The 26,816-nt window shown below is 43.8% G+C and overlaps 1 protein-coding gene across 1 annotated transcript in view; it reads left to right on the top strand.

The window, feature by feature from the left end:
* The window catches only part of kiaa1549la (KIAA1549-like a), a 55,895-nt gene extending 39,745 nt beyond the window's left edge, over positions 1–16,150 (top strand). Inside the window, exons 18-27 of the mRNA XM_070439855.1 lie at positions 727–1,066; positions 2,450–2,613; positions 2,959–3,173; positions 3,587–3,725; positions 4,236–4,613; positions 4,808–4,905; positions 7,007–7,149; positions 13,301–13,461; positions 13,576–13,649; positions 13,744–16,150. Of these exons, the coding sequence (XP_070295956.1) occupies positions 727–1,066; positions 2,450–2,613; positions 2,959–3,173; positions 3,587–3,725; positions 4,236–4,613; positions 4,808–4,905; positions 7,007–7,149; positions 13,301–13,461; positions 13,576–13,605 (1,668 nt within the window). The 3' untranslated portion in view covers positions 13,606–13,649; positions 13,744–16,150. The remainder of the gene's footprint in view (positions 1–726; positions 1,067–2,449; positions 2,614–2,958; positions 3,174–3,586; positions 3,726–4,235; positions 4,614–4,807; positions 4,906–7,006; positions 7,150–13,300; positions 13,462–13,575; positions 13,650–13,743) is intronic.
* Positions 16,151–26,816: the final 10,666 nt, after the last annotated feature.

Here is a 26,816-nt window from a genome sequence, read left to right as displayed (position 1 = left end):
ATAGAAGCAATATAGGCCATCAGTCAATTGAAATAAATTCATTAGGCCTAATCTATGGCTTTCACATGATTGGGCAGGGGTGCCCTCCACTGGGGACACTGGGGAGCCAGGCCCAGCCAATCAGAATGAGTTTTTCCCCACAAAAGGGCTTTATTACAGACAGAAATATTTCTCAGCATTTCTTGCAGTCAGCATGCCAATTGCACGCTCCCTCAACACTTGAGACATCTGTGGCATTGTGTTGTATGACAAAACTACACATTTAAAGTGGCTTTTATTGTCCCCAGAACAAGGTGCACCTGTGTAATGACTATGCTGTTTAATCAGTTTCTTGATATGCCACACCTGACAGGTGGATGGATTATCTTTGCAAGGAGAAAAGCTGACTAACAGGGATGTAAACAAATATGTGTGCAAAATTTGAGAGAATATTGTTTTTGTGCTTATGGAAAATGTCTGGGACTTTTTATTTCAGCTCATGAAACATGGAATCAACACTTTACAATGTTGTGTTTATATTTTGTTCAGTGTAGCTCTGAATGTGCTGAGCTTTTAAATTGCAAATGGATAACTCTGTGTGTGTGTGTGTGTGTGTGTGATGTTGGTGTGTGTGTGTGTGTGTGTGGTGTGTGTGTGTGTGTTGTGTGTGTGTGTGTGTGTTGTGGTGTTGTGTGTGTGTGTGTGTTGTGTGTGTGTTGTGTGTGTGTCCGCCTTCCTGTGTGTCAGGTGGAGCCGTTTGAGGAGACCAACGTGGACCGACTGATGAGCTCCCTGGTTATGGTGGAAGCCATCAGGTCAAGGTCTCTCGACTCGTCCACTCTGAGCTCTCAGCCTTCCATCGGCGAGGTCCGTCAGCAGATGCAGCTCCTGCTGGGTAATGCCTTTGGGCTGGCCCCAGAACGAGGCCCGCCCTCCAACCACCACCACCCCCACATTCACCCCCACCTCCACAGTCCTACAACCCAGTCACACCAGCCCCTACTCCGAGGGATGACCAGTGCCCCTGGCACTATGAACCACCCATGCGGAGGAGGGCCGCCAGCATGGTCTGCCTATCGGGCCGGAAGTACACCAGTGTAGCTTACCCAAGCCTGTGAGTGCATTGATTAGATCATGCAAAAAAAGCAACAACAAAAAATGTCTGGATGTTTACCGGTGGTGTTTTAAACAAAAAAATCCTGAATGCTATTGTAGAAAAATCCACAAATAAGATGCTATCTGAATAGGACATTATGTTTAAACACCCCACACAACTGATTGAACTGTGTCTGTGTGTTGTGTTTGGTGCTGCAGGGCTTCAGGTTCACTCAGCTTCCTGACATGGGCGTTGGACCTCCGCCCACTCTGATCCCCTCCAGACCTGGACCCCCTCCCGGGACCTCATGAGGCGGCGAAGCTCCCTCCTCCCTTCAAGCTGTCAGAAAGACAGTAAACGGATGCAAATAACATTCATTCCAATATATTCACATCCACACAATGCTAAACATGCTCAACTACCTACACTGAAACAACAATCGAAACGCAACATGCAACAATTCAAAGATTTTACTGTGTTACAGTTCATATAAGGAAATCAGGCCAATTTAAATAAATAAATGAGGCCGTAATCTATGGATTTCACATGACTGGGAATACAATATGCATCTGTTTGGTCACAGATATCTGAAAAAGGTAGGGGTGTGATCGAAAACCAGTCAGTATCTGGTGTGACCACCATTTGACTCATGCAGCTGCGACACATCTCCTTCACATAGAGTTGATCAGTCTGTTTGATTGTGGCCTGTGGAATGTTGTCCAAGTCTTCTTCAATGGCTGTGCGAAGTTGCTGGATATTGACGGGAATTGGAACAAGCTGTCGTACACTTCGATCCAGCGTATCCCAAACATGCTCAATGGGTGACATGTCTGGTGAGTATGCACGCCATGGAAGAACTGGGACATTTTCAGCTTCCAGGAATTGTGAACAGATCCTTGCGACATGGGGCTGCGCATTATCATGTTGAAAACATGAGGTGATGGCGGCGAGATGAATGGCACGACAATTGCCTCAGGATCTTGTCAACGGTATCTCTGTGCATTCAAATTTGCCATCGATGAAATGCAATTGTGTTTGTTGTCCGTAGCTTATGCCTGCCCATACCATAACCCCACCGCCTCCATGAGGCACTCTTGTTCACAACGTTGACATCAGCAAACCGCGTCGCCCACACAATGCCATACACACCTGCCATCTGACCGGTACAGTTGAAACCGGGATTCGATCAGTGAAGAGCATACTTCTCCAGCATGCCAGTACTATTGAAGGTGAGCATTTGCCCACTGAATTCGATTACGACGCCAAACTGCCAGTCAGCTTCCCTGAGATAGAAGTTGGGGCACAAACGTCCAAAGAAACTTTGTTATTGCAACCCAGGCAGTCCGTGATGGCTGGTGTCAGATGATCCCGCAGGTGAAGAAGCCGGGTTGTGGCAGGCCCTAGCTTGCGTGTTAAACATGTCTATCTCTCGCTTGTCACTGCGACTCATCACCATCAAGCCAATGGCGGCCCAGCCCACATACTCCTACCCATCCTCCTCCAGTCACAGCCAGGACTCAGTCGTCCTCAACGGGGAGGTGAGAGCCCGTCCCCGGCCTGCTGGCAATGATGTCATACTGAGTCTGCCAGCCTGTCCCAAATTGCTCCCTTCCCCTTGGCCCCAACCCTTTATACGCAGATCTGAAGATAGTTCTGGATAGGTACAGAACAGGCAGTGTAGAGGTGGAGCTACTGTATATTGCACTTGGACTACAGATCTGCAAACATCAATGAGTTAGAGCCAAGGGGAAATAAGAATGGAATTGAAACCAGTTGTTTATTTATAAGGAAGAGGAACCTCACCAAGTATACTCATAATACCAAGCAATGCCAAACTAGAATCAATATACAAATGTAATGGATACAAATGACTTTGTCCACAGGCAAACATGGGGCTCAAGCAGAAAACCGACATCGAACACTACAGGAACAAAGTACGCCAGAAAGCCAAGAGAAAAGGCTACTGTGATTTCCCCATCACAGACAATGGCATCCACCCATTCAACCCCAGAGAGAGGCACAGTAGGCCTGAGATGGCAAAGGAGCCAATGACTGCTGAGGAGAAGAGGGCCTCCTATGCAGGATGCCACATCAGGAGGTAATATGCCAAGAGACATACAGTATGCTATACAGGAAGCATTCATTTCATGTTTGAGTGGGCGTTCAGTGGGCGTTCAGCGTATGCAGATCCACTATTTTAAGTCACTTTTCAAAATGCCTGTGCTGCAGCACCGGTGCTTTGTCTGGGCGAGAGTATCTGCTGACGCGATGCTTGACTGCCACTTCTCCCTGGTACCTGTTTAGTAACTGTCTGAAATATTACTGTAAGGGAGCATTGTAAGTCCATTTTGTATATCCAGGTGTTCAGTATAAACCTGTGCTGCAGCGCAGAGAAATCATTGAATCAGCCCAACTGTAGATGTTTGCAGATGACATTTTTTACTGATGATGATGATGATATTAATGATGGCTATAACAATGACGACCGCAACTATGATATCCCTACTTCAGGCACCCCCCGTCGAGAGAGCCAGCCTACTGGAGCCGTCAGTCCCTGGTCGCCAGCAGCCCTAGCCCCGTGGAGACGGAGATGGACCTGCTGGTCCTCAGGGAGAGGTCCAGGAGAGGCATCCGCAACAGCGGTTATGACGTGAGTCATCACTGAATATCACTGCATCCATGAGACATAGATGTCCTTAAATGTGCACCGTACTGCCGAAGTAACTGCAGGGTGAATGTCCTAAAATTAACACCGTACTCCTGGAGTCACTGCAGGGGCAAAGGTGGTTGAGCCTAGAGAAGTTCTGGAACTGGGGTGCAATAACCTAGGGAAAACCCTAGGACAAAGCCTTTCCCATTATACCTATCTCTCCCAATCCTCACTTTTAAGCTCCATGGCTGAAATGAAAAGGATTACCTTCAGCCGAACTTTAAAACCTCCATCTAGTGCAGCCTGCGAGCCCGTTCTTTATGCTGCCTGAACCTTGCTGAATGTCAATGACAGTGAATATGATTTATAGCCTGTTCAGTGATTTAGATTGGAAGTTCGATACCAGTTAATAGCTCTGAATGTTCGGTGCTTTTAAATTGCAAATGGATAACCATGTATGTGTACGATTCGTGTGTGTGTGTGTGTGTATTTTGTCTTCCTGTGAGTCAGGCAGAGCCAGAGACGTTCCAGGAGACCAACGTGGACCGACTGATGAGCTCCCTGGGTTATGGTGGAAGCCATCAGGTCAAAGGTCTCTCGGACTCGTCCACTCTGAGCTCTCAGCCTTCCATCGGCGAGGTCCGTCAGCAGATGCAGCTCCTGCTGGGTAATGCCTTTGGGCTGGCCCCAGACGAGGCCCCGCCCTCCAACCACCACCACCCCCACATTCACCCCCACCTCCACAGTTCCTACAACCCCAGTCACACCAGCCCCTACTCCGAGGGAGTGACCAGTGCCCCTGGCACTATGAACCACCCATGCGGAGGAGGCCGCCAGCATGGGTCTGCCTACGGGCCGGAAGTACACCAGTGTAGCTTACCCAAGCCTGTGAGTGCATTGATTAGATCATGCAAAAAAGCAACAACAAAAAATGTCTGTATGTTTACGGTGGTGTTTTAAACAAAAATCCTGAATGCTATTGTAGAAAATCCACATAATAAGATGCTATCTGAATAGGACATTATGTTTAAACACCCACACACTGATTGAACTGTGTCTGTGTGTTGTGTTTGGTGCTGCAGGGCTTCAGGTTCACTCAGCTTCCTGACATGGGCGTTGGACCTCCGCCCACTCTGATCCCCTCCAGACCTGGACCCCCTCCCGGGACCTCAATGAGGCGGTACGAAGCTCCCTCCTCCCTTCAAGCTGTCAGAAAGACAGTAAACGGATGCAAATAACATTCATTCCAATATATTCACATCCACACAATGCTAAACATGCTCAACCTACTACACTGAACAACAATCGAAACGCAACATGCAACAATTCAAAGATTTTACTGTGTTACAGTTCATATAAGGAAATCAGTCAATTGAAATGAATTCATTAGGCCCTAATCTATGGATTTCACATGACTGGGAATACATATATGCATCTGTTGGTCACAGATATCTGAAAAAAGGTAGGGGTGTGGATCAGAAAACCAGTCAGTATCTGGTGTGACCACCATTTGCCTCATGAAGTGCGACACATCTCCTTCACATAGAGTTGATCAGTCTGTTGATTGTGGCCTGTGGAATGTTGTCCAAGTCTTCTTCAATGGCTGTGCGAAGTTGCTGGATATTGACGGGAATTGGAACAAGCTGTCGTACACTTCGATCCAGCGTATCCCAAACATGCTCAATGGGTGACATGTCTGGTGAGTATGCACGCCATGGAAGAACTGGGACATTTTCAGCTTCCAGGAATTGTGAACAGATCCTTGCGACATGGGGCTGCGCATTATCATGTTGAAACATGAGGTGATGGCGGCGGATGAATGGCACGACAATTGGCCTCAGGATCTTGTCACGGTATCTCTGTGCATTCAAATTGCCATCGATGAAATGCAATTGTGTTTGTTGTCCGTAGCTTATGCCTGCCCATACCATAACCCCACCGCCTCCATGAGGCACTCTGTTCACAACGTTGACATCAGCAAACCGCTCGCCCACACAATGCCATACACACGTCTGCCATCTGACCGGTACAGTTGAAACCGGGATTCATCAGTGAAGAGCATACTTCTCCAGCATGCCAGTACTATTGAAGGTGAGCATTTGCCCACTGAATTCGATTACGACGCCAAACTGCAGTCAGCTTCCCTGAGATAGAAGTTTGGCACAAACTGTCAGAAACTTTGGTTATGCAAACCCAGCAGTCCGGATGGCTGGTGTCAGATGATCCCGCAGGTGAAGAAGCCGGGTGTGGAGGTCCTAGGCTGGCGTGGTTAAACATGGTCTGCGGTTGTGAGGCCGGTTGAAAGTACTGCCAAATCCTCTAAAACAACGTTGGAGGCGGCTAATGGTAGAGAAAATGTACATTAAATTCTCTGGCAACAGCTCTGGTGGACATTCCTGCAGTCAGCATGCCAATTGCACATTCCCTCAAAACTTGAGACATCTGTGGCATTGTTTTGTGTGACAAAACTGAACATTTTAGGGCCTTTTATTGTCCCCAGTGCAGGGTGCAGCTGTGCAATGAATATTGCTGTTTAATCAGCTTCTTGATATGTCACACCTGTCAGGTGGATGGATTATCTTGGAAGGAGAAATGCTTACTAACAGGGATGTAAATACATTTGTGAGACAAATTTGAGAGAAATACGTTTTTTGTGCGTATGTAAAATTACTGGGATCTTCTATTTCAGCTCATGAAGCATGGGACCAAGACTTTACGTGTTGCGTTTATAATTTTGCTCAGTATACTGTTTTTGAAGGTCTACTTGTAACTAGCGCACTATATCCTTGTAGCGTTTCCTATCCTAACTTTTTTGTACTACTTTAGATGTTATACTGCTCATGTGTTGTGTTGTATTTCTACTCTACGTCATTTAAAACAGGGATGGGCAAACCCTGCTTTTGAAGGCCCTTTGATCAAATTTTTTGTTTTGTTTTACTCATTCGGGTCTCAACTTACTGTTGCAAGTTAGAATAGTAGAATACATAAGGTGCAATTTAGAAATGTGGTTGTGCATCAGCAGTTTTTATCTTGTTATGTCAGTCACTGATAGTCACTCAATTAGCCATGTCAGCTAACAACTTTTAGATTGGTAAGCTATCTAAACTTAGTAATCATGGTCGAATTACCAGCCGGGGGCCCCCATTGATTTTGTTAGTCAGTCTCACTCATATATCATATTTAAAATTGCTTAACATTTCTCTCCACCCTATGTCACAATGTGTAGAATTACAGGAAATTAGTTGTAAAAGCTAATTTTGTTTTTGTCCCCCCTTCTGCAGTTCTACACCCGACATCAGCCTGAAACCTCGCATTTCTGAGGCATCTGAGATACAGAATCAGCACAATGGTGCCACCTACCTGCCTATCAACAGAGCGCCCTTCCCTGCTGTCACTGTTGACCAGTCCATGACCAGCTACTCAGGTCAAAATATTAAATATGATATAATTATTCAGATATGGACAAGTAAATATACAGTGAACACCATAATTCATTGGACAGTGACKATTTTTTTGTTCTTTTTGTTCTGTACTCTAGCACTTTGAGTTTGAAAGGATACAATCACAATGAGGGTGAAGTGCAGACTGTCAGCTTTAATTTGAGGGTATTTTCATACATATCGGATGAACCGTTTAGAAATGATAGAAGCTTTTGTACATGGTCCCCCCCATTTTCGGGGCATCAAAAAACATTGGACAGTTTAACAATGTAGAATAAAGTAATCATTGTTAATATTTGGTTGCATATCCTTTGCATGCAATGACTGCTTGAAGTCTGCGATGTATCGACATCACCAGACGCTGGGTATCTTCCCTGGTGATGCTCTGCCAGGCCTGGACTGCAGCCATCTTCAGTTCCTGCTTGTTTCGGGGACTTATTGCCTTCAGTCTCCTCTTCAGCATGTAAAATGCATGTTCAATTGGATTCAGATCCGGTGATTGACTTGGCCAGTCAAGGATTTTCCACTTTTTGGCCATCATAAACCCCTTCGTTGCTCTACCAGTATGTTTTGGGTCATTGTCTTGTTGCATGATGAAGTGCCGTCCAATGAGTTTGGAGGCATTTGGTTTTATCTGAGCTGATAAAATATTTCTGTAGACTTCAGAATTCATTGTTCTACTTCTGTCTGCAGTCACATCATWGATGAAGACAAGTTCTCTGTTCCACTGGCAGCCATACAGGCCCAAGCCATAACACCCCCTCCACCATGTTTCACAGATGAGGTGGTATGCTTTGGATCATGGGCATGTCTTTTTTCTCTCCACACTTTCCTCTTTCCATCACTCTGGTACATGTTAATCTTTGTCTCATCTGTCCACAATACTTTTTTCCAGAACTCTTGGGGCTCTTTTAGGTGCTTTTTTTTTAGCAAACTGTAAAGAGCAAACACCTTTCTGTTCTTCAGGCTTATCAGTGGTTTGCATCTTGTAGTGTACCCTCTGTAGTCCTACTGGTGTAGTCTTCTACGTATGGTAGACTGACACATCTACACCTGCATCCAGGAGAGTGTTTTTTGATCTGTTGGGCTGTTGTCAGGGAGGTTTTCTTCACCATAGAGAGTATTKWCCGGTCATCCACTACAGTGGTCTTCCTCAGTCTACCGGGTCTTTTGCCATAATTGAGTTCACTGGATGTTTTTTCTTGTTAATGATGAACCAAATTTTTGCAATGTTCCTGATTGATTGATTTTCATTTCTGAGCCTTATGACGGCCAGCTTCATTTGCATCGACACTGCTGTCTTCCTCATGTTGTCAAACCCCAACAACAACCTCCAAAGGCAATAGCAAAGTCTAGAATCAATACTATTCATCAACAGCTCTCCTGCATTCACTAACGACACAAATGAATACACCTGCCTAACGGCACACATCTGTGAAGCCAATTCAACAAATACTTGTAGTACCTTAAGATGGGGGGACCATGTACAAAAGGTGCTGTCATTTCTAAACGGTTCATTCGATATGTATGAAAATACCCTCAAATTAAAGCTGACAGTCTGCACTTCACCCTCGTTGTCATTGTATCCTCTAGAGTACAAAACCAAAATAACAAAAAAATGGTCACTGTCCAATGAATTATGGTGCTCACTGTAAATACAAATGTAAATACACAAAGTACCAGTCAAAAGTTTGGACACACCTACTCATTCCAGGGTTTTTCTTTATTGCATCAAAACTATGAAATAACACATATGGAATCATGTAGTAACCAAAAAAGTGTTAAACAAATCAAAATATATGTTATATTTGAGATTCTTCAAAGTAACCACCCTTTGCCTTGATGACAGTTTTACACACTCTTGGCATTCTCTCAACCAGCTTCATGATGTCGTCACCTGGAACGCATTTGAATTAACAGGTGTGCCTTTTTAAAAGTTAATTTGTGGAATTTCTTTCCTTCTTAATGCGTTTGAGCCAATCAGTTGTGTTGTGACAAGGTAGCGGAGGTATACAGAAGATAGCCCTATTTGTTAAAAGACCAAGTCCATATTATGGAAAGAACAGCTCAAATAAGCAAAGAGAAACGACAGTCCATTACTTTAAGATATGAAGATCAGTCAACACGGAAAACTTCAAGAACTTTGAAAGTTTCTTCAAGTGTAGTCGCAAAACCATCAAGCGCTATGATGAAACTGGCTCTCATGAGGACCACCACAGGAATGGACACCACCCCAAGAACACAGCCAAGACAACGCAGGAGTGGCTTCAGGACAAGTCTCTGAATGTCRTTGAGTGGCCCAGCCAGAGCCTGTACTTGATCCCAATCAAACATCTCTGGAGAGACCTGAAAATAGCTGTGCAGCGACTCTCCCCATCTTACCTGACGGAGCATGAGAGGATCTGCAGATAAGAATGGCACACCCAAATACAGGTGTGCCAAGCTTGTAGATTCATAACCAAGAAGACTCAAGGCTGTAATCGCTGCCAAAGGTGCTTCAACAAAGTACTGAGTAAAGGGTCTGAATACTTATGTAATATTTTTGTTATTATTTGTTATATATTTGCAAAAATTTCTAAACTTGTTATTTGCATTGTCATTATGGGGTATTGTGTGTAGATTGATGAGAAGAAAATAACCGATTTAATCCATTTTAGAATAAGGCTGTAACAAAATGTGGGAAAAGTCAAAGGGTCTGAATAGTTTCCGAATGCACTGTGTATACACACTACCGTTTAAAAGTTTGGGGTCACTTAGAAATGTCCTTGTTTTTGAAAGAAAAGCACATTTCCTAGGTCATAGGTCTGTTAGGATCACCACTTTATTTTAAGAATGTGAAATGTCAGAATAATAGTGGAGAGAATGATTTTTTTCAGGTTTTCAGGTTTTATTTCTTTCATCACATTCCCAGTGGGTCAGAAGTTTACATACACTCAATTACTATTTGGTAGCATTGCCTTTAAATTGTTTAACTTTGGTCAAACGTTTCGGGTAGCCTTCCACAAGCTTCCCACAATAAGTTGGGTGAATTTTGACCCATTCCTCCTGACAGAGCTGGTGTAACTGAGTCAGGTTTGTAGGCCGCCTTGCTCCCACATGCTTTTTCAGTTCTGCCCACAAATGTTCAAAAGGATTGAGGTAAGGGCTTTGTGATGGCCACTCCATACCTTGACTTTGTTGTCCTTGAGCCATTTTGCCACAACTTTGGAAGTATGCTTGGGGTCATTGTCCATTTGGAAGACCCATTTGCGACCAAGCTTTAACTTCCTGACTGATGTCTTGAGATGTTGCTTCAATATATCCKCATAATTTTCCTACCTCATGATGCCATCTATTTTGTGAAGTGCACCAGCCCTCCTGCAGCAAAGCACCCCCACAACATGATGCTGCCACCCCTGTGCTTCACATTTGGGATGGTGTTCTTTGGCTTGTAAGCCTCCTTTTTCCTCCAAACATAACGATGGCCATCATGGCCAAACAGTTCTATTTTTGTTTCATCAGACCAGAGGACATTTCTCCAAAAAGTACAATCTTTGTCCCCAGGTGCAGTTGCAAACCATTGTCTGGCTATTTTATGGCGGTTCTGGAGCAGTGGCTTCTTCCTTGCTGAGCGGCCTTTCAGGTTATGTCGATGAAGGACTCGTTTCACAAGGTCCTTTGCTGTTGTTCTGCGATTGATTTGCACTTTTCGCACCAAAGTACGTTAATCTCTTGGAGACAGAACGCGTCTCCTTCCTGAGTGGTAGGACGGTTGCATGGTCCCATGGTGTTTATACTTGCGTACTATTGTTTGTACAGATGAACATGGTACCTTCAGGTGTTTGGAAATTAATCTCAAGGATGAACCAGACTTGTGGAGGTCAACTTATTTTTTCTTGGCTGATTTCTTTTCATTTTCCCATGATGTCAAGCAAAGAGGCACTGAGTTTGAAGGTAGGCCTTGAAATACATCCATGGGTACACCTCCAATTGACTCAAATTATGTAACGAACGTCGTCGGGAGAAGGAGAAGAGGACCAAGGTGCAGCGTGGTAAGTGTTCATTTTAATGAAATTAAATAAACTGAACACTGAAATGACGAAACGAAACAGTCCTGTAAGGTATACACACAAAACAGGAAACAACTACCCAAAGGTGCGGACTCCAGCCGCAAAACCTGAACCTATAGGGGAGGGTCTGGGTGGGCATTTCACCGCGGTGGCGGCTCTGGTGCGGGACGTAGACACCACTCCACCTTAGTCTTGGCCCACATATGTGGCGCCTCTGGAGTGGCGACCCTTGCCGCCGACCCCGGACTGGGGACCCTTACAGCGGGCCCCGGACAGAAGGGCGACTCTGGCAGGCAGCTCCGGACAGGAGGGCGACTCTGGCAGGCAGCTCCGGACAGGAGCGCGACTCTGGCAGGCAGCTCCGGACAGGAGGGAGACTCTGGCAGCTCCGGACAGGAGGGAGGCTCTGGCTGCTCCGGACAGGAGGGAGAACCTGGAGGGAGGAGACGGTGAGACAGCCTGGTCCTTGGAGGAGGCACAGGATAGAACGGGCCGAGGAGGCGTACTGCAGGTCTCGAACTAAGGGCCTGCACAACCCGTCCTGGCTGGATGGTGATTTTAGCCCGGCACGTGCGGGGCGCAGGCACAGGACGCACTGGGCTGTGCAGACACACGGGAGACACAGTGTGCAGACGCAGGATATCCTGGCCCGAGGAGACGCACTGGCGGTCTGGAGAGCAGGGCTGGCACCATCCGTCCTGGCTGGATCCTCACCCTATCCCGGCAGATGCGGGGAACTGGAATGTAGTGCACCGGGCTCAGAGCACATATTGAAGAGCTGTAGCGCTGAACTGGCACAGGACGTGCAGGGCTAGGGAGGCGCACAGGAGGCCTGGTGCGTGGGGCTGGCACAGTCTTCACCAGACGGCTAGCACGCACCTCAGGACGAGTATGGAGAGCTGACTCAGGTGACATCAAATCGCGGACACGCTCCGTCAAGCGGATGTCGTGCCTCATGCACCAACACAGCAGCTCTCTCATTGCTCTCTCCTCCAATCTCCCCATCAACTCCTTCACAGTCTCGGCTTCGCCACCTTTGCTCACCTCCAATTTCACCCCATAGCCCGGGGCATGACCAGTCCCATGATCGCCACGGTAAGCACGGGGAGTTGGCTCAGATCTCCTACCTGAGTCCGCCAATCACCCCGTGTGCCCCCCCACAAATATTTTTGGGGCTGCCTCTCGTGCTTCCTTGCCAGCTGTGTTCCCTCATACCGCTGGTTCCTTTCTCCTGCTGCCTCCGCTCTCCTGGCTGCCTCCACCTGTTCCCATGGGAGGCGATCCCTTCCAGCCAGGATCTCCTCCCATGTAGGATCCCTTGCCGTCCAGAATGTCCTCTCATGTCCAGTCCTCTCCACCACGCTGCTTGGTCCTTTGGTGGTGGGTAGTTCTGTAACGAACATCGTCGGGAGAAGGAGAAGAGTACCAAGGTGCAGCGTGGTAAGTGTTCATTTGAATGAAATTAAATAAACTGAACACTGAATGACAAAAACAACAAAGAGAGAGAACGAAACGAAACAGTCCTGTAAGGTATACACACAAAACAGGAAACAACAGGCTACCTAAGTATGGTTCTCAATCAGAGACAACGATAGACAGCTGCCTCTGATTGGGAACCATACCAGGCCAAACACAGAAATACAAAACATAGAACAAAACATAGAATGCCCACCCCAACTCACACCCTGACCAAACCAAAATAGAGACATAAAAAAGGAACTAAGGTCAGGACGTGACAAATAATGTCAATTAGCCTATCAGAGGCTTCTAAAGCCATGACATAATTTTATGGAATTTTCCAAGATGTTTAAAGACACAGTAAACTTAGTGTATGTAAACTTCTGACCCACTGGAATTGTGATACAGTGAATTATAAGTTAAATAATGTGTCTGTAAACAATTGTTGGAAAAATTACTTGTGTCATGCACAAAGTAGATGTCCTAACCGACTTGCCAAAACAAGAAATTTGTGGAGTGGTTGAAAAAAGGAGTTTTAATGACTCCGACCTAAGTGTATGTAAACTTTCAACTTCAAGTTCACTCAGTTAAGCCTCTGATTGGCTAAACACACTGCTTATCTCTACAGGAAACCCAATGACAGCAGTCTACGCCATATCAGCCAACCACCCTGGTTACTCTGACTACTTTGTCATGTCTCCACCATCGTCGTACGGAAGCCCATCCTGGATGTCCTACCCACCGGAACCTGAGGACATCCCACACCAGTGGAATGATACTGTAAATACTGTTAGTATCGGAACCAGAACAATGTCCTCGTATATTTAGCTTGTATAACGCAGATTGTTTGATCTGGATTCCTCACTATTAGTCCCTGTTTAAACCAGTCTCTTCTCTTTTCAGAACCCGTGTCATTTAGAAACCATTTGTTGAGATGACCTGATCTCTGGCACTGAGTGGAAACAGCATATATCTTGGTGGGCACACACACTTAACACAAGACAGCATTCAATGACTTGGGTTTTTGTGGCTCATTTCATTTCGTTACATTTCTTTCTCTTTGTCTTCCAGGTGTCCTATCGGTTGGGCCGTAGGGCCTCCCTCCCTCACAGTGAGTACCCCACTAGAGTACCCCACTAGAGCACCCTGCCCTCGCTGTCACCCCTGGCCCCTGCTGGCCTCTGGCCTGCCTCCTCAGCCCATCCCTCTATGGTCTCTGAGCCCCAGGTCACACAGGCCTCACAGCCTCCATGTCAACTGCCACCAGCCAGCGGAGGATGGCCTAGAGTAGAGCAGCAGCATCCCCAATGGTAATGCCACATACAGCCTCTGCCCTGGTCCACACCATCCAATGACAGASCTGGCAAAGCTGGGCTAACTGTGCTTTTTGATGATCCAAATTCTTTAATGGAAAGAAGAGTTTTACCTACTACTGATGGTTTATGTGTATTTTTTTWAATTACAAAAAAATAGTATCTAACTCGTCTTGAGCTGTTTCAGTTTTTGGATATTTGTGTGCTTTGTCATTTACTTTTGTGCATTACTTCTTATTTTGAATGAGTAAAACATTTAATGAGTGTATCTTGTGCGCTCACCTTAATTTAAGGGAAACCATTTGTGCAAGAAAAGCTTTGGTGTGATTGGCATTGTCATTCTGTATTTTTGAAATGTAGCCATGACCTTCAACCCATCAGATTACAGTAAAAAACACCTGTTCTGTCATTCATATGTTAATGGTGTGTGTCTACTAACCATGATTATGAAAAGCTGAATCGAGTCATATATTGCAGCACACAAATGATCTTACAATGGTTCTTTACTTGCAAGTGTTATTATGTATTTGTATTTGGAGATTCTGACTTATATTGGGTCATATTCATTCACTGGACAGAGTGGTAATAATCAGATGTGTTGGATGGGCCACAGGAGTATTTATTCAATTTGTTATGTAACATGACAGCATTAATTCTTGAAGAGACTTTTACAAGCAGTGAGAGAGAGAGATATTTTCTGTGTATATTTTGACACAATTTTCTTGACATGTTGACTTGCTTTAATGCATTTCAAATTTGAAGGATGGTCAGATTGTTTTGAATCCTATTTTCAAATATGTCAAGTGTACCAACACTTAGATGTCTAACTACCAGGATCATCTAGTGTAAAACATGACCACATTTCTAATGTGGTCTGTATATGCTGGTATATACATATACAAAAATGCTCACTGGGTCATAACATAAGCAAAATTATGGATAATGCTATGTTTTACTAGTATTTACTGAATTGCCTGGATTTCAAAACAAGGACAATGTGATGGCTAGGGCTCTTTACCATGTATATGCTACTAGTTGAGTTAATCAGTGCAGTTTAGTGTAGATCAACAACCACCAAAACATGTAACCAGACTTGATTTGTATTACTGTGATATTGCTGATATTGAATATGTAATAATGACATAGCATTGGAAAGGTTTTTACATTTAAAAATGGTGACAGAATCAGGTTTAATGTGATGATATAAAATACAGTTGGATCTATCACAATGTAGGGAATGTATTAGTTTAGTCTGATATTAGATGAACAGAGCACTTTCTCAAATATCCTGAGTTCCTGACCCCACAAAACTGCAGTATCAATGCAAATACTTTGTTAAGCATGCAATATTAATATTTAAAATATTAGAATAACTGCTTTTTAACAGATTATGAGTCATACTCAAAAGGATAAAAAGATGCAGATGCATAGTCAGTATCTAGTCCATTAGTTTGACTGGGTAGGTGTCTTCAAATAGATACCAACTGTTTCTACCTAGTTTGAAAAAAATGATTTAACTATTTTTCTACAAAAATATGAAACCATTATTTTTACGTTTAAGCGTAATATTCCAAAGGAAGTATGATAAACCATGTAAAAAGCCCAAATACAAAGATATTTAGAGAATCTCTGTGATTTGCTCTGTAATACTACAGAACATGTCAACTTTTTCTGCTCTACACATACATTGGTAAAACATTCTTCCTCTACTAGATTTAGTCACAGTAAAGTTTCACTAAACAACGTTGATGAGACTTGAAAAGGAATTCAAATGTAGCCTATGAGTTGAACATCTTTGCCTTTATCAAGCACAAACAATCTGGTTGATGCTTGGAATCGTCGTCATTGTAACTTGTATCGCTAAGAGACAAAAGGCACTCCCATTTGTTGAAAATAATATCATTGGTGTGTTCAGTTACACATATTTGAAGCTAATGAAGGGGAAAATGTGATTGATTTGAACAGTCAAAAGGAACATAATGAAAGAGTTGACATAAGTTGATGTACTCCTGATGCTTCTTTTACCAGATGCATTTCTCTGAGATTAAATGTGCTGATTAGCCCCAGAGGTTTCTGAAGACTCAGCAGTTTGAATCATGTTATAAAGAATGCAATTGAATGTAGTTATGCAGAATTTTGGTGAAATAAAACCCAATAAATTACAACTTGGAATTTGTTTCTTGAGTGGAACATTAGTTTACAACCCTGAATGAAGAATATCTACTTTCAGTAGGAACCTGCATGTGAGGGAGATGGGAGTCCGTGTGTGACATTTTCTACTAGTTCAGTGAATAAATGTCAGGGTCTCACAGGCATCTCACAGTGCATTGTTCCCATTGTCTAAGGAGCTGCACGTCCCTAGAGGGAAACTCATTTGACCAGTGACATTGAAGGATTTACAAAGACCACAGACCGCAGCTCCAGCATCTAAAAGGACTTTTCTTGACTTTCTACAAGCAATGAATCCTGAATACAAAGCTTTTACACGGAACAATTTATTGTCCTCCGAAAGCTTTAAAATTGGTATTCTTTCCCCACACATTATGATTAATTGCCGTATCAGTCCTCCAAGGAGATGGTAACCACGTCAGGACCTTGACTCTTCAGTACAGTCTGAGACTACTGAGCTACATTAAGATAAACTTGTTTTAGGAACATCAAACCATATACACAGAGATCTAAAGTACTATTGGATCAGTTCCTCTTATAGACGCAGATTGTCAGTAAAACATCAGGTCAGATCACACATTGCTAATATGGTAAATGTGTGATCAACTGGCAGTTCATCTTTATCCCCACAAGGGGGAGGCAGAATTCCTGTAACTCATTAGGGTTTTCACAAATCTCACCCCATCTCTCCATTTTACAAAACCCCTCTGTCTCTGGCATTAATGGAGGTCTAGATGCTTTTATCTCCCATAATGCCCCTGGATTTTTCTTAAACATGTTGTAGTGTTATTCAGACACGGCTCTCATCTAATGGGCCTTCCCAGCTGGCAACACTGTTTGGAATGATGTCATGGCCTGCTCGCGGTGAGACAACCCTGTTTAACTAAAAACACGTTACCCAGGTACCCCCTCCTCTGCGGCTCTGGAGCCAGGCTGATGTTCCTACCTGCTGAGGTGTCTGTTGCACATCATCCCGCTAACCATGGAACAACCCCCAGGCCCTGATGCAGTGACAAAAACAATCCCCTCTCTTCGCCACAGGAAATAGACCCTGTTCAAATTGTTCTCATCTGTTTCTTCCTCCTCTCCTACTGAGGTAGTCAACACACAGAGCACAGCCTCCAGGACCACTGGTTCTGCATAAGAAAAAGGTTTATATCCAAGGTAAACAGTTCTACTTGGTGGCAGGTAGCCTAGTGGTTAGGAGTGTTGGGCCAGTAACTGAAAGGTTGCTGGTTCAAATCCCCGAGCTGACTAGATGAAAAAACTGTTGCTGTGCCCTTGAGCAATGCACTTAACCCTAATTACTCTTATACATTTCTCTGGATAAGAATGTATGGTGATAATGTTAGCCAACCATGAGATTTGTCAAGCTGAAAAGTTCTGTTCCACTGGGCACAAACAAACTGGTTGAATCAATTTGTCAATGTATTGTGACATGGAATCTACACTGAACAAAAATGCAACATGCAAAGTGTTGGTCCCATGTTTCATGAGCTGAAATAAAAGATCCTAGAAATGTTCCATATGCACGAAAAGCTTATTTCTGTCATATTTGATGCACAAATGTGTTTATATCCCTGTTAGTGAGCATTTATCCTTTACCAAGATAATCCAGCCAGTGGCATATCAAGAAACTGATTAAACAGCATCTTCATTACACAGGTGCACCTTGTGCTGGGAACAAAAAAAGGCCACTCTAAAATGTGCAGTTTTGTCACACAAACAAAGCCACAGATGCCTCAAGTTGAGGTAGTGTGCAATTGGCATGCTGACTGTAGAAATGTCCACCAGAGCTGTTGGCAGAGAATTGAATGTTCATTTCTCTAACATAAGCTGCCTCCAATGTCGTTTTAGAGAATTTGGCAGTACGTCCAACCGGCCTCACAACCGCAGACCGCGTGTAACCATGCCAACCCAGGACCTCCACATCCGGCTTCTTCACCTGCAGGATCGTCTGACACCAGCCAGCCAGATAGCTGATGAAGCTAAATATCTAAAAAACAAAAAAGCATTGTTTTTGGAACAAATCACTCCCTCAATGCTAAACCTTGTTTAGATCTATTATTGAATTATGCAGCTCTTGAGCAAGTTGAGGAGACTAAACTGCTGGCTGTAACCCTAGATAGCAAGCTGTCATGGTCAAAACGTGTAGACTCAATGGTTGCTAAAATGGGAAGAGGTCTGTCCATGATAGGGCATTCCTCTGCATTCTTGACATCTCAGTCAATCAGACAAGTCCTACAGGCCCTAGTTTTGTTGCACCTGGACTACTGCCCAGCTGTGTGGTCATGTGCGGCAAAGAAAGTGAAAGTGCCAGTAACATGCATGTCAGTCTCTCCTGGTTCAAAGTTGAAGAGAAATTGACTGCATCGCTATTGGTCTTTCTGCGAGGTATTGATGTGTTGAAGATACTGAACTGTCTGTTCAAGCAGTTGGCACACAGTTCGGACACTCATCGGTACAACACAAGACATGCAACCAGAGGTCTCTTCACAGTCCCCATGTCCTGAACAGAGGTTGAGAAACACACAGTTTTAAATAGAGCCATGACGACATGGAACTCTCGACATGGAACCTTCGATGGCCACTGTCACGCTCTTCACTGATGAATCCCGGTTTCAACTGTACTGGGCAGATGGCAGAGCGGAGAGATGGCAGAGCGGAGAGATGGCAGAGCGGAGAGATGGCAGAGCAGAGAGCGCGGTGTGCTGATGACAATGTTGTGAACAGAGTGCTCCATGAGCTACGGACAATGAACACAACTGCATTTTATCAATGGCAATTTGAATGCACAGGTGCATACTCACCAGACATGTCACCCATTGAGCATGTTTGGCATGCTCTGGATCAACGTGTACGACAGCGTGTTCCAGTTCCTGCCAATATCCAGCAACTTCGCACAGCCATTGAAGAGGACTTGGACAACTTTCCACAGGCCACAATCAACAGCCTGATCAACTCTATGCGAAGGAGATGTGTTGCGCTGCATGAGGCAAATGGTTGTCACACCACATACTGACTGGTTTTCTGATCCATGCCCCTACTTTTTTTTAAGGTAACTTGGACCAACAGATGCATATTCCAGTCATGTGAAATCCATAGATTAGAGCTTAATTTATTTATTTCAATTGACTGATTTCCTTAAATGAACTGAAACTCAGTAAAATCTTTGAAATGGTTGCATATTGCGTTTATGTTTTTGTTCAGTGTTGTCTAGTGGGTTTGCTGGCATGCATAAAATAAAATAAAAATGTGGCGATTTTAGCAGGCATATTTATTTAGTATTTTTATGCATGCCAGCAACACAACACTAAACAATACATTAATTGCACTATAACGGTGACAGACAGTGCCCACGTAAAGCTGTCTCAACAGCAGAGTCCCAACAGCAGTTTCAATACCTTACCACTGGCTATCAGAATACCTGTTAGAGAAGGTGTCAGGAGCTTGCAGGGATTTGTAGTCTTGTATGATGTCTACTTTGATACTAATTAACATTTTCGAATCTGAGAGTAAATAGAGCTGAATATATTGATAAAAGTCACCTTGTCTGACATGGTTATCAAAACATCACGCCAGGGTAAGCCTACACAGGAACATAGCCCTTATTTTAAGTGTTCCTAAAATCCCATGTGGGAAAAATTAATGGTGGAAATATTATTGGAACCATTTTGCGCTATATATGGCAACCAGAGTATGGGCAAGTGGATGTGTTGAAAGGAGCGAGTGTATGAAAAGCGAATCAGCTACAGTCAATATTTGGACATTGACCAAGTTATCATTTGGCTCTGTACGCCACCACAATGGATTTGAAAGGAAACAATCAAGATGAGCTGAAAGTTTGAGGGTAATTACATCCAACTCGGGTGAAAGGTGTAGGATTTACAGCACTTTTTATATGTGGTCCCCACAATTTTAGGATCTCAAAATTAATTGGACAAACTAACAATCGTAAATGAAATTGTGAGTTTTAATACTTGGTTGTAAATCCTTTGAGGTCAATGACTGCCTGAAGTCTGGAACCCATATACATCACCAGATGCTGTGTTTCAAATCAAATCAAATTTGATTTGTCACATACACATGGTTAGCAGATGTTAATGCGAGTGTAGCGAAATGCTTGTGCTTCTAATTCCGACAATGCAGTAATAACCAACGAGTAATCTAACCTAACAATTTCACAACAGCTACCTTATACACACAAGTGTAAAGGGATGAAGAATATGTACATAAAGATATATGAATGAGTGATGGTACAGAACGGCAACGGCATAGGAGTACAGTATATACATATGAGATGAGTAATGTAGGGTATGTAAACATATAAAAGTGGCATTGTTTAAAGTGGCTAGTGATACATGTATTACATAAAGATGGCAAGATGCAGTAGGTGGTATAGAGTACAGTATATACATATGAGATGCGTAATGTAGGGTATGTAAACATTATATTAAGTGGCATTGTTTAAAATGGCTAGTGATACATTTTTTACATGTATGGCAGCAGCCACTCAATGTTAGTGGTGGCTGTTTAACAGTCTGATGGCCTTGAGATAGAAGCTGTTTTTCAGTCTCTCGGTCCCTGCTTTGATGCACCTGTACTGACCTCGCCTTCTGGATGATAGCGGGGTGAACAGGCAGTGGCTCGGGTGGTTGTTGTACTTGATGATCTTTAGGCCTTCCTGTGACATCGGTGCTGTAGGTGTCCTGGAGGGAAGGTAGTTTGCCCCGGTGATGCGTTGTGCAGACCTCACTACCCTCTGGAGAGCCTTACGGTTGTGGGCGGAGCAGTTGCCGTACCAGGCGTGATACAGCCGACAGGATGCTCGATGATGTGCATCTGTAGAAGTTTGTGAGTGCTTATGGTGACATGGCGAATTTCTTCAACCTCCTGAGGCGCTGCTGCGCCTTCTTCACCATGCTGTCTGTGTGGGTGGACCAATTCAGTTTGTCCGTGATGTGTACGCCGAGGAACTTAAAACTTTCTACCCTCTCCTCTACTGTCCCGTCGATGTGGATAGGGGTGTGCTCTCTCTGCTGTTTCCTGAAGTCCACGATCATCTCCTTTGTTTTGTTGACGTTGAGTGTGAGGTTATTTTCCAGACACCACACTCCGGGGCCCTCACCTCCTCCCCGTAGGCCGTCTCGTTGTTGTTGGTAATCAAGTCTACCACTGTAGTGTCATCTGCAAACTTCATGATTGAGTTGGAGACGTGCATGGCCACGCAGTCATGGGTGAACAGGGAGTACAGGAGAGGGCTGAGAACGCACCCTTGTGGGGCCCCTGTGTTGAGGATCAGCGGGGTGGAGGTGCTGTTTCCTATGTTTTGATGAAGCACGGTGATATCAAATGAATCTGTTATATAAATAACCAAAATATCTGACATTGTATTCCCATCTGAAGGTCTGTGCTTTTAAATGGTTGAAAGCACATTGATAGACATTTATGTGACATCTAAATAACAAATCTGACAGTGATGGATCCGCTGATCTGGATCCAGCTACTCACACAGAAGGTGAAAGCATGAATTAATTATCCAACATACTGGCAACATTGACCTCTGGAAACCTTTCTCTTTCATGTTGACACTATGTTATTGATAATTAGCTTATCAGAATAATTAATGATTCATTGTTCTGTCTTCCAAAGGGTCCAAGGACATGTAACTTTGAATGGAAAATCCCAAAGCTCTCTTTTTTGATTGAGAATTTTCAGTTTTGTCCTTGGATGGCTTGCCTCGTCTCCTAATCCTTTCACCGCCTGCTGGAGTTGATTTTGTGCTCAGCTTGGACTGTGTACTTGTCCATCAGATTTGCACAGAACAGCATATTTAGCCAAGCAGCTTGTGTATGTGTGGTGTGTGTGTGTGTGTGGTGTGTGCGTGCGTGCGTTGCGTGCGCGTGCGTGGCGTGCGTGCGTGCGTGCGTGCGTGCGTGCGTGTGTGTGTGTGTGTGGACGTGTCGGTTGGTTCTTCTATATAATGTTCCTTGTTTTACTATCCTTGTAAAACAAGGCCATTTCAGACATTTTGCCGGTCCCCACAAGGAAAAAGGCTATTTTAGGGTTATGGTTAGAATTAAGTTATGGGTTAGGTTTATGGTTAGGGTTAGAGTTAGTTTTAGGATTAAGGATTTGGAGGTTTCAGACAGTGCTAGTTCAGGTCTTCTGCCTGGGGAGTCTTCAGACAGTACTGGCTCAGGTCAGGCCCACTGCCTGGGCCCTCTGCCTGGGTGGCCCAGTGTAATGAGAGATGTCTAATCACTTCTCTCAGTAATTAATGAGCAATCACTGAAAGGCAAACAAATGGGAATTACAAGATTGTGGCACTCAGCGAAAGATCAGAGCACAGGGCTCAAACTGTTCAGAGGATTTACATGAGGGATAATCAACGAGGGGCGTTGTGTTCTATGGAAAATAATGAACGACGTGGAAAGTGTGTTCCACAACGCGCTAGCGGAGTGGAACTGACATTGCACAGAGTTCCATTATATTCCAGAGAACGCATAGAGCCCCGAGTTGATTATCCCTTTTATACCATGGCTATAATTGAACACATTAGCCGCTAGAAATGTGTCCATTTGCCGGTAGAAATGTGTTCAACATCCACTGATGTAGCTAGCAAGTTTACTAGATAGCTAGCTACATTAGTTGCCGTGGTAAACAGACTTGCTAGTTTAGCTAACCAAACCATCAGTCCTAGCTTGCCATTATGACAATCGAATTCAACAATGCTATGTTTTCAATTCTACTTTTTTTTTCAAAAGCAGCTCAAACACAGAACATGTAAAAATTAACTATAGCCATTGAATTCCACTGTGCAAATATACTGTGCCTTTATTATACACTGGTTACCAACGTAATTAGAGCAGTAACAATGGGCTCAGGGCTCAAGGGCATTCTAGGGCTCAGGGCTCAAACCACCCAGTTTATAAATATAAATAATCACCGCCCTAGAATGCCCTTCAAGCCAATAAGAAACAAGTATTCAACAATACCATGGTGTACATTTTGTGGTGTGTTCGTAAATTCAATCTGAAGTGCCAGAGTGTGCTCTGGGCGTTCATAAATTCAGAGCTTTGTCAGATTGTCAGTTCGTAAATTCAGAGCGGTTTGCTCTCTGAGCGTTCTGACCTCACGAAGGCAGTCAAGCACCCAAAATAACTGGCTAACTTTGGCCAGCTTGCTAGCTACTTCCAGACACAAATGAGAGAACAGCTCACTCTGACCATTTTACTCATCCTAGCAGAGCTGGTTATGCTGTTTTCATGTTATCCAGAGTGTTGGTGACTGTAACTGTGCTGCTGGCAACAATTTAATTACGCTTTTTTGCCAACGTTTACTGACACCGACCATATTCAAGGGGTGTTGAGCGTTGGTAAATTCATCAGTTATTCTGCGCTCTGGCACACTCAGACGAGTTTACGAACGCACCCTTAATAGAGAATTGGAAACATGGGTGGAAATTGTTGCTCTAACTGTACAGTATATTAAGATACATCACAAGCAAAATATAAGGAACGATGGAGTGGAGGGAATCTTGGCTGAGTACACTGTAAAAAAAAAAAAAAGTGTATAATTTTACAGAATATTCAAAGTAGGTTAAATTTGCTTGCTTTTTGCAGTTTAAAAAATAAAAGGTAAAACAGAGTAAAATGACAGAGATTCCTTATAAAAATGTAAGAAAAATGCAGAAAAACTCACTCTTTATGTTTCTAGAACCGCATCGCAGTTGAGAATCAATTCATGTTTAGATGGAGTAATGATCTCATGTACTGATTTTTTTGTTGTTGTTGCCCAACGCCCAATTATGAAAACTTGAGAGTCTGTCCCTGAGATAATATAGCCATATCCTGCAGGCTCATTTTTATGGTAGCGGTGGACAGCAGCAGCTTTCTGCACTGAATATATTCCTRGGTTTTAAAGAAGGCAATGACCTGGCTGGAAATAAACGTTCATCAAATCTGTATGATGGCACAGAATATTAAGCTGTTCCTGAHATCAACYTTCCATGTCAAAGAGTTTTCTGGGACACACAGTAAGGATGGCTCAGTATTTGTGTCAATGTACCAATGTATCGACAAAAGTTTGGGGGTACGCCTACATCATGATTCCTTTTCATTGCAAGGTGTATTTAGATGCTATGTCCTTATYACAGTTGGTGTGTTTGACGATGGCCATATTTCAAGATGTTCATTATAATCAGAAAGACCCATTTTCAAACAGGAATAACTAGTGTCTTTCTCTGTTTTGTCATATTGTTGTTGTGAGAATAATGAATGTTTCCACCTCTTCTCCAACCCTCATTTGGCTGGGAGTCAGTACTCCTGCAGAGTCACTAGGTGTTTTCTATAAAAGCCATTGTGGATCCTCAATGATACTCAGTGTCTCCTTGTAATTGGCAGACCAAATGAAGAGATGGTTGAAAGTAGTCACTGCCTCATTGCGAATGTCCTTCATTATGAGATGAGAGAGACTTCGATGTCCTTTTTAGAATCAAAGCCACAGGGGGAGACACTGGTTTCTGGCACTGATGACACTGCATGTGGCAGTTGAGCCAGGATGATAACAGGGTGCCATCCTCTCTAGATCAACCAGGTCAGAGAGGAGGCTTTAGTAGGTGCAGAGAAAGGGAGAAGCTGTTTTGAGTGGGTGTCTTCTAAACTACAGGAGACAGGCCAGAGAAAACCATTACTCCGAAACAAGGCTGAAGGTCTTATGATTCATCTGTACTGGCGGAGAGGACGGTTGAAGACACCGGTTGGGCAGGACAACTTCACAGTTTGATGCAGAGTTGACTGTAAAATGTAATACTACAAAATGTTCCTACACCCAGAATGTGCATATTGAGGCTTAGGTTTGTTTTGGTATTTTACCTCCTTTTATTATCATCCATTATTCAATGTTTAAAAAAGATGTAAGAATGTGCCAACCTATGCAAAGGACTGACTGACAACATTACAACAGTGTACAATGATAACCCAAATTGTACCTTTTGTTGGCTAGGTCAACTAGTGTCACATTTTTTTTCTTCGTAAAGGGCTGCTGCTATTCTCTTATCAGTGCTGGGCCGCTGATCTCAACAGCTGTCTGTAGCCATGAGAGGCAGCCAGACACATTGTTTGGGCAGAATTCATTAGGTTTGGTTTCCTTCCCAGGGCCCAGTATCAAAGTCCTATCTGCTAATAAGACACTTAGACTGTAATTACAGTTCAATATACGTGGCAGAGGAAAGGCTCTGATTAAACAGTAATGAGAAGACCCGTAAAGTAAAGGGGGGTGCAGAAATGGATAGACAAAGCGTAAGCCCTTGGCACTTCCAACTTTACAGATCATACAAACTTTTATTCAGCGTGTGTGTGTTTGTTTTGTCAGATGTATGCTCGTTTTTTTTTCATGTTAGGAAATCTCAACGGTCATTGGAGCAGTGGCGGATTTAGGTATAGGCGAAGTGGGCAGCCGGAATGGTGACATTTACGCGATCGGTTTTCTATCGCTCATTTGCAAGTCACATCAATAATATTACGTCACCGTGTGGGACTGTGGGTCAATTCATCTAGTCGGAGTGGGCCCCCTGATTCTAGTTTGTGAGCTAGGCAGGCTACTGCCTGGGAAGGTCTCCCACTTAGAAGTACGAGATGGGGAGGGGAGCGGGGGTAGGTTGACCTCAGGTCTCCCCACTGGAAGTCCGAGGCAGGGGGAGCGGGAGAATCTATCAAATAGCGCACCTCTAACTTTGTACAGTACTAATACAATTAGTCAAATCAGTCACACTACGAAATGCTACCAAATAAACCACAATTCATTCATAATCCTGTGAATATATAGTTTCACAGACATATTTTCCATTTTTTTCTGGTTTGTGAGAAATCGTTAAGAATAATATAAAACCAGTCTACATACCACCAAGGTGAATTGGTTTAGTCTTGCTGAAGGGGGGGTTCGTCCAGGGAGCCATACAAGCTAGAACCGCCACTGCATTGGAGTTAGCACTTATCCGCAATGTATTGCTAGTCTCCTTCAGCACGACATCTCCCTCTCTCCAGAATATGTCACTTATCTCAGGAAACAATAGAAATACACTGTGGGTAATTGAAATCACTGATGGAGAGGCAATGTAAGAGGCAATGTAAGAGGCAATGTAAGAGGCAATGTAAGAGGCAATGTAAGAGGCAATGTAAGGCCATTTTAACACAGAGGCCTAATTCATGAGTTTTGGGTACGAATGGTTTTGCTTTATTAAATGCAAATGAGTGCCGTTGTGGTGGCTAAGCTGTGGTCCGTTTTATCAGGCAGTAGGAAAGGATTATCAGCACTGTGACAGACAGCCACACACACTGTTATCTCCTCTTCACACGAACAACTCCTCGCCGCACTGCCACAATTACAGGTAGCACTCAGGAAGAGATGCTTGCACTTCAATAATGGGAGAGAAAGCAAGAGCCAGGCATGCTTTTCTCTGAAAGGATGCCATTTTGCCATCAAAATCTCCTGAATATGATCTCTTTGTCTGTTCATGTGTATCGATTAGGGCTCTCTTCTAGTTTAGCTGGGTTTAGCTGGCTTTGAGAGTCTGTCCCTGAGATAATATAGCCATATCCTGCAGGCTCATTTTTATGGTAGCGGTGGACAGCAGCAGCTTTCTGCACTGAATATATTCCT

Source organism: Salvelinus sp. IW2-2015, linkage group LG4q.1:29 (genome assembly GCF_002910315.2).
Source record: "Salvelinus sp. IW2-2015 linkage group LG4q.1:29, ASM291031v2, whole genome shotgun sequence".
Lineage (NCBI taxonomy): Eukaryota > Metazoa > Chordata > Actinopteri > Salmoniformes > Salmonidae > Salvelinus > Salvelinus sp. IW2-2015.
This window is presented reverse-complemented; position numbering and strand designations above follow the sequence as displayed.